An 8,421-nucleotide genomic window follows, 5' to 3' on the forward strand; every position below is an offset into this window, starting at 1 on the left:
GCAAAAAAAAAACATAGTATAAAAATTCAAAAATACGTTTCGGAAACAAAAAAAGCGGATGTTCTCTGGAATTATTTTTTTCAACTCGCATTTCAATGCTTATGTTCTGTATTTTTACGCAAAAGTCAAAGTAAGTTTTTTTTTTATTTAAATAAAATTGTTATTATTTATAAATTAAAAAGATTTATTTGTGTAAAATTCCGAAATCAATCTTTGCCAATCTAAAACGCGTTATGTCCAATTTTAATTTGTACGAATTTCCATCGATATATCCACGTCAAAAGCATACAACAACCCATCAAAGAAGTCATCCCGATAAGTCTAAACCATTCATTCCCGTGCTCACAAAATATGTGGATGCTGAAAAATGTTTCTCACGTTTCCTGAAAATTTGATGACGAACATAGTGAATTTTTGGATAAAAGGCCTCAGATAACAAAAGCCCTTTCCGTCATAAATTTTACGGCCTCTGACGCCGCAAACACGACCCTGACTTTTTTATCAGTTCTCATAGCAGTGTTGCAATAGAAACTAAAAAAATATTTTCCACGGACTTTTTTTTCCTTTTTTCTTTTTCAGATTTAACCAGAGTGAGAAAATTTTTTGAATGAAAATTTCTATATATACTCTTCCCTATTCGCATACCGCATCTCACGCTTGACGCGGCTCAGATTCCTTTCGTATCGATTCGCAAATATTCGCGGACATTTCGCGGTTCGAAGATTTTCGATCGCGCATAAATAAATTATCACGGAGACGGTCGCTTGTGAGAACCGAGAAAGACGCGCGCGCATTGTGTCGCGCATCGCTGGGAACCTACCAGTGTAGCGTTTTGAGGATTCTCATGGCGTGGCCTCTCAACGACTCGTCCTTCGCTCAAACCTCATGGACGACGCTCGCGCGACTTGCGACGAAGCTGCGGACGGGCGAAGAATCTCAATACGGTCCCGCGGCACCGGGACCTTCCGCTTTCCCGATTCTTCGACCTCCGCCGATCTTTTCTCACGATCCCCCGACTAACAATAAGTACTTTTCATCTTCTCCAGTACCTGTCCCCTACGTTCTTGCGACCGATCCTATTTTTTCAGCTTGACTTCCTTCCCTCGATGTATTTTTATTTTTCAGTATTTTTTCCAACAATTTTCTCAAATTCCTTTCATTCGTATTTTCTATACGTTTTCTTCTGTAGCCTCAATTTCCTTATAATCTCACGAATGATCTAATCTCGATCTGACCTTCGTGAAACGTTTCTACATTCCTCACACGATCTTTTGCCTCCTCTTACCACACCCCGTCGCTTCGTACCGTGCCGATCGCAACGTCATTAAATATTTGCGCACATTTCTGCACGTCTGGAAGTAAATTCTCATCGGCTCTTCTGTAGCGTAAATTCCGCAATTTCTCACCAATTTTCTCCCATCCCTTTTCACTCTCAATGCTTAAATTTTCCAACAATGGAGAGGCGACCTCGTGCCTGTTCTCGCGTCGATTATACGCCCACGCAGATCTGTGAAAAGTAAGTCTTTCCGTCTCTGCGATCTTGGAATTTTCGCTTTTATCAATTCCTTGACCGAGGTTTTGATTTTCCCTTCACGAATCTGCACGCGCGTCAAACATAATTATTTACAATTATCACATGACTCGCATTCACCTCGCAATCACAACTTTTTCCGGTGTTTTCCTCCTTCGCACGTTCTCTTTCTCTCACGAAAGCCTTCTTCGTGGATCACTTTACACCTCGCACGGCTCGACCTTATCTCGCCCCTCGCCGACTCTACGCGTCATCCGTGAGCTGCGCGCACGGTGGCACATTCCACCTGTACACGCGTGTATACGCTGACAGGCACACAGGCGCACCAAACGCTTACACATACATGTAACACACCGACACAGGTATACGCGCGAGCGCGCATACACGGTCACGCGACGAACGCTCCGGCACGGATGCAACGGCGACCGGCAACACGACGGAGGAGGTATATGCACCTTCCGAAGGCTGTATTCTGCGACGAAGGAGGAGTCGGTGGCGGCGACGGCGGTTGCAGCGGCGGCGGCGGTGGCGCGGTGGCGCGCACTATATCGCATGGAGAACGCTCGTACCGGTTTTGGCCTGCCGCGCCGGCGGACAGATATTCCCGACTCCGTTAACCGCCTTAATTGCGCCCGGTTCACGCCCCACGTCGAAACGCTTTGCTCCACCAACCCTGATCGGCTCGATAACGAGCGGCCGTTGATGATAACAGCCGACCGATCGAAAACTTGCGTCAACTCGCGCGCGTCGATCGCGTGCGTCACGTAAATAATTTTTCACGAGCGAAAAATTATTCGCACCGATCCGCGTGATTTTTTGTCAACTTTCTCTCACACAACTGCAGGATAACTCGTGAACGTACGCGGGTGGAAAAGGGTACGTAAAAACGTGACGTGGTGAACGAGGAACACGCGCGAGCAGGGCAGGCGTCCCTCCGGCTTCGAACTGACGTGAGTTTGTTGGCTTCGCTTTACCCTGAGAGAGACTCAAGCGAGCCGGTGCCCCCTTCTCGTTCCCTCTTTCTTTCTCTATCCCGCTCTTTCTCTCTTCTACCTGTCCGAGCTCTCTCCCTCTGCCGTCTCTCCGTCCTCTCGCTCGCACCCTCGGCACATGTACATATGCTGTCGTGGGTTTCTCTCCTTCTCCCAATGTACCCCCTTCTTCTCCTCAACCCCTCTCTTCGAAGCGCACCTTCCAGCTGCGCGTTCCTGCCTTACCTCGCTCCCCACTACACTCGCTTTTCTTCCCCCCAACTGTTCACCGGTTCAACCACGAATATCTCCTTCTATCACGCAGCATTCGTGTCGTCCCTCTCGCTCCCTCCATTCTCTCCGACGCTCCTCCGTCTTGCTTCCTCAGCTCGCTCCGTTCTTTTTCCATTTTCGGCTCTCATCCCCCGCTCTCTCGCTCCGTTCTTCATCGTCGTTTCGTCTTTTTCTCTCTCTCTCTCTCTCTCTCTTTCTCTCTTTCACCAAGCAATTCGGCCTGCATTCCTGTCTCTGGATCTCTGTCCGTCTCAGCGAACCGTCGTGTCCTCGGTCGTGCGTCCGTCTTCGTCCAGACGAATTTGGATCTCTTCTCTCGGTCTTCTTATCTTTTCTCCTTTTTTTCTCACCGAGAGGTGGTTCACTTCTTTCTCTTTCCCTTCTTCCACTCTTCCACGCTGCGTTCGCTTGAATCTGAAACTCCGAGACTCCACTCCTCTCGGCTACCACGGCGATCACGTGGCTCCAGCATTGAAGTCTCTTGCTCTCTCTCCCCCGCCGCCACCTCGTGCAAACTCACACGCACGAATGAACACACACGCATACGTTCACATACATGCACGATGACCGTCACGATCGTCCCGTTCGTATAGTATTTCGACTCTCAGCTGATCCGACCATCTTTTTCGTCTTTCTCACGATTATTAATCCGACCTTGCTTCCTGAACGTTTCGGCATCTTCCGCATGAGAGGAGAATGCGAACAGCGGCAGGGATAATCGGCGGGGATAATCGACACAATGACATTTGACAACAATTCTCATCTGAAGATTGCGCTTTCGTGCAGCTGTTTAATTAAAAATTGATATTATCGCCATCAAATTGTTTTGCGAGTATTTCTCTCTCGAGAATAATTTGTCAAAATGATCGAAAATTATATTTTATTACAATTGCGATAATTTTGCTGCAATTTCATATAAAAATTTAGAATTCTTGTCGGTGCAAAGCTATTAATTTTTCCTCTTGACGTGCGACAAAACATTAAATATAAAATTTGAATGAAATCAACATAGGTGTGCATTAAGCGCACTTGCGATCGGAGAGCTGCAAATGGATGAGACACTCGAACCATCGGATACAGGATGCTGAATAGTATCGTGAGACACCTTGATATTGTGTGCAGATTTCGTCGGCAATTTTATTGTTCGCGGTGGAGGACGGCTTTGTCCGATTGATGCGTATATGTGTCGTGTCAAATGAAACAGAATGCGAGTATCCGCCCTCGATCTCATTGCGCAACTCTCATTATTCGAGTGTTCCGTAACGCCGAACGCGCATTTGGATTAACTTCCACCGCGGAAATATTTATCGATTGTGCTAAAAGCCTTGTTGCAGATCCACCTGCGTGTGCTCGCTGATCCGTGCGGCCGAATTGTCATTTGAAGGGCAACCCGCGGAATAAAGCGCGCGAAGACGATTATTTGCATTCGCAACATGTCAAATTAAATTACGTAACCTATCGCAACAGAGGAGAATCAACAATAATTTCAAAACAAGGGAATGGATCGCAGTGACGACCGCTTTAAATAGCATAATCATCGTCCGGCAGTATCTGCCATGCGCGGGTCAGTGATTCGGCAATCATTTGATTGATTAATTTGCCAGCGAGCGGCGTTAATAAACAGGATGTTCCAGATTTAGCACATCAGCTTTCATGTATGGACGCTTCGACTAATTTAGAGTCGACTTCTATTTAGCGGAAATGTCGAGAGAAATCACATCGTCTGTCAAAAGTTTTTTACATCATTGTTAAATTATTACATTGCAATTAATCTGCTCAAATCACAAAATTGAAGTTTGTCGGAAACTCAATAAAAAGTAATGCTTCACTGCATCCTTAAAGTTTATTAATTTTTTTCAATTACTCATAATATAAAAACTTGGCCCTTGCCGTCCTATTGGTCCTTGCCTTTTTTATTAAGGAAGTATCGATTTCAAATTGGTTAAAGCATCAGCGGATAAATGACGGCTTGGCAGATCTAGGACGTGCGTCAAAATACGCGGAAATGGCAAACTTCTTGCTAGCTTATTTTCTTGGACGGAGATATGTCTTGATTTGAAAGTAAATGTTACTCATTTATTCACAGGGAATTCACGGATTGCGGTAATATTTTGCAGGATGAAACAAGAAAATAATGAGGAAGGTACGGAGGACATTTTTCTTTATCGTTCCGACATTCGCCGACTAGTAGAGTAGATTGTATTATCTCTTTTTTTTGTATCGTTATTTTATCACTATCAGTGTCAGAAATAATAACAGAGATCTTTTTCCTTCTCGTCAGCGACAACTTTGCCACACTCATTTTCTTATTCGGTCGCTTCTTCCTTGGCCTTTTTCCAATCTCTGCGAGGCCAGTAAGTCTACGTTGCATGTCGGCGCAATGTGGTTTGCCTAAGGCACAAAAGTATAATCCACAGATGATTGAATTCAGTGCGGTGTGGCCCCCAAGTATTCTCCGTTCCGGATAATCCCATTGTTGCTTTCTCAAAAGATATTTTGTGGTAAAGAATCTACCTGTAGTTTAGTCAACTCTTAATAACAGATATCCGCGTAAAAAATAACAAAATTTTACTCTCCGCTCGGCAAATTTCAGTAAATTTTGTTATAGAATAGAAAAAAAATTATTCATTTGTTATCAGAGTAAAGATAAGTTTATACAGAGCGAAACTGTTATCAATCATTCTCAGAAAATAACATTCTACTTTCTACTAAATTTCTATTATTTTCGACGAATTTATTGTACTCTTTTATTGTTTTTTTTTAGAATACGTTTTTTCAGAAGAATATCATTTGCGATGAGATTAGAGCATTTTCGAAAGAAATGTATCCTCCGAGCAATGTTTCCAACCGAATATTTGGTCGAAATCCAAGCAATGGCTCAGTCAATATGTGATTTAACCGCATCGATCAGCCTATAGACATTATCAAACTATGTTGACCGTTGAGAGCACGTATTCGTCGTACCTGTCCAAGAGATTAACTCACCTATCGATACTGTTTGCCTACCGGTCTCCCGAGTTCGGTCGTCGGCATCGCCGTGGCGCGGCGCCGCGATTCGATCGGGATGTCGAATTGATTTGCACCTCGGCGCGCGCTTTGGACGACGTGATCACTTTTACAAATCGCGTTTGCGCGTTTACCCTTTCGCCACTTTTTACGATCGCAACGTGTCGATTTTCGAAGTCGGGGAAGCTTTGTCGACGCCGCGAGAGGCGAATTCTACACCACGCCTCATTTCCCTCAAAGGGCACGTATCCCCGGACGGTAACACGAGTGTACGATCACCAGAAACTCGGGTTACGAGAACCGACCGGATACTTTACAGGCTCCTGCGTACAATCGTTCCCTGGATTCGTTTCCCCCGCGGGTTTCTCGACTGAAACCAGATTCGCGTCGCCCAGGGAATCGTCGTCGAAAAGTCCTACGTGGCTGCGAGATTCTCGAGACGTCGCCGACGTCTATATCTCTCTGTTTCGTGCGGTTTCGGGTCCCCGAACCGGGAATTCCCGGTATCGGTAGGCGTGACAGAAGCAGGCATGCTTTCGCAAGTAGGTGGTCCTGCAGGAAAAATGAGCGCTCAAAGCTCTAATACGACTGCCTTTGAATTCGACCGTGTTGGCGCTCTCCGCAAGGATTTGATGGACAACACGTGTATGGCCAATTCTATTTATCAGAAGTTAACACGAGTTACTTACGAACCTCAAATGTACAAAACGTGTAACATCTGTGTTATTACTGCGTGGAAGTTGTCAATGTGAATTTGTTACATAAATTTAGAAACCTCTCAAAGTAATCATTGTATATGTATATCCGAGACGCTATAATATTGGACGAAACTTTAATTCGTAATATTACAGCGAGGCACCCTTTGATGGTTTTATGGTCGGCTGATTTAAGCAGCTGCACAATCGATCTATATACAAGATGTTTCAAAATATAACTTTTTAATTTTTAAACATAGAAAAATAAATGATATCCTCCACTTTAATCTTCTGAGAGAAATTATTATAAGTTTTATTTCGCCTTATTGTGTATTATTAACATTTTAGTTTATTTATGCAGCATATGTTCAAAAGGATGTACGGCAACATTAAATCGCTTTGTAGAAAGCATCCTGCTTCCAGCGTAAATAGTTTCGTTTAATATACGTCTCTGACCATCCCAAAATACACGACCGCGGCACGAATTTAGGAACGACGAATGCACAACTATTCGAGATTCTTCCCTGGTCGCAAAGGACTCGGTGGAGTGCTTCCGGTCTGTTGGCGTCTGTTTGCCGTCTCTGAATGAGACGTAGGTATAAAAACGAGAAACAATCCGCCTTTGTCCCTGCGAAGGAAAACTCGGAGCCTACGAAGGCAGCATTAATATCGTTGAGAAAAGGAAACGGAAGTGGACGAAAAAGCACGGTTCATTATATCCCTGCGCGTGGCATTTTAAATAATCTCACTTAATCTACGAAAGGATATTAGCGGATATACAGTTACCGCGGCAACGCCATGAAACCCGCACTCGGCGCGTATTCACGGACACTTTAATTAAACCCACTAATGCGCAGAAAATTTATTACAGTCGCAAACATCGCGATCTGTCAAGGCTCCACCGAATGAGATCGTCAAAAGCTATGCGCGCGTGTGAATTTTTAATATCTAATTCGGACATCATTAACTTTTGCCATTAAATTTTAACGAATGCGCTACCGCGGAAAATCAAACGAGTCAGATTTCGCCCGAAAAAAGATGCACAAATGTAAAAAAGACGGGATAAAAGCGAATACGTCGCAATGTATCGATCAAACAAGCGAAACTAGGAAAGATATGTAGTAATCTCAATGTTACAGCGTTGAAATCGAATAAACGCTGAATTTTTTTCGTTAGCTTCGAACGTCGCGTTTAATTAATTCGCGATCGCGCGAGTTTCTCGTCGCGGTGCTGCGGGAGAGAAGGTTTACCTGCAAAGAATGGAAACTCGGAGCCGCCGAGCGAGGCATACCCAGCATGCCTTGCACGGGTCACACGCCCGGCTTAGGTCGATCCACATCGCCATGGCACCGTGCCCGCCGGTGGTCGAGCGAGCGGATGTGAAATCTATCGAAAATTATCGATAACGCACGGGTGAACGTACCACGGCAAAAACAATCGCCGCGCGTACATACAACGTACGGGATAAACGGGCGCGAAAATGTTAACACGACAGCCGGGCGCCGTGTATGAGAACTGATGCCTGGAATGCGGCTTATCAGTGTCTCGCCGCGCGATATCGAAAGCTTATCTTACGCCTCGTTACATCCGCCCGTGTGTGTGCGTACAAGTGCCGCGTGTAGGTAGAACGATTCGTGCGCATACGCGTAATGAACGAGTTAATAACGCAACGGTCGCCCACACGCCGTCGTGCGCGACGATGAGACGAATTTCGGAATAGCACTCTGCCCGATTGTTTCATGCATAAATGCGCGACATTCGGGACATGTGGATTTACCGCCTCGTTTAATTCTAGAGAGCCGGCTGCTATTTAGAAGGCTAATTCCCTATCTTACGTACCGGAAAGCGTAGAAGAAATCATTTGGTTTCCAGCCAAATAATCAATCTTCCCTCTCGCGTGATTTTACTCGCATTAATTAGAAAA

At 45.0% G+C, this 8,421-nt stretch overlaps 1 protein-coding gene across 10 annotated transcripts in view; it reads right to left on the reverse strand.

The window, feature by feature from the left end:
• The window catches only part of sdt (stardust), a 64,677-nt gene that overhangs the window by 20,590 nt on the left and 35,666 nt on the right, over positions 1-8,421 (reverse strand). Inside the window, exon 1 of one of the 10 annotated variants that reach the window (XM_067356186.1) lies at positions 7,748-7,941. The exons of 8 other annotated variants lie outside the window; for them this stretch is intronic. In XM_067356186.1, the coding sequence (XP_067212287.1) occupies positions 7,748-7,842 (95 nt within the window). In that variant the 5' untranslated portion in view covers positions 7,843-7,941. Of the gene's footprint in view, positions 1-820; positions 4,295-7,747; positions 7,942-8,421 lie in introns of those variants that run through there. One more of the 10 variants, XM_067356188.1, reaches the window with a different exon arrangement.

The sequence above is a fragment of the Linepithema humile genome, chromosome 5 (genome assembly GCF_040581485.1).
Source record: "Linepithema humile isolate Giens D197 chromosome 5, Lhum_UNIL_v1.0, whole genome shotgun sequence".
Classification (NCBI taxonomy): domain Eukaryota; kingdom Metazoa; phylum Arthropoda; class Insecta; order Hymenoptera; family Formicidae; genus Linepithema; species Linepithema humile.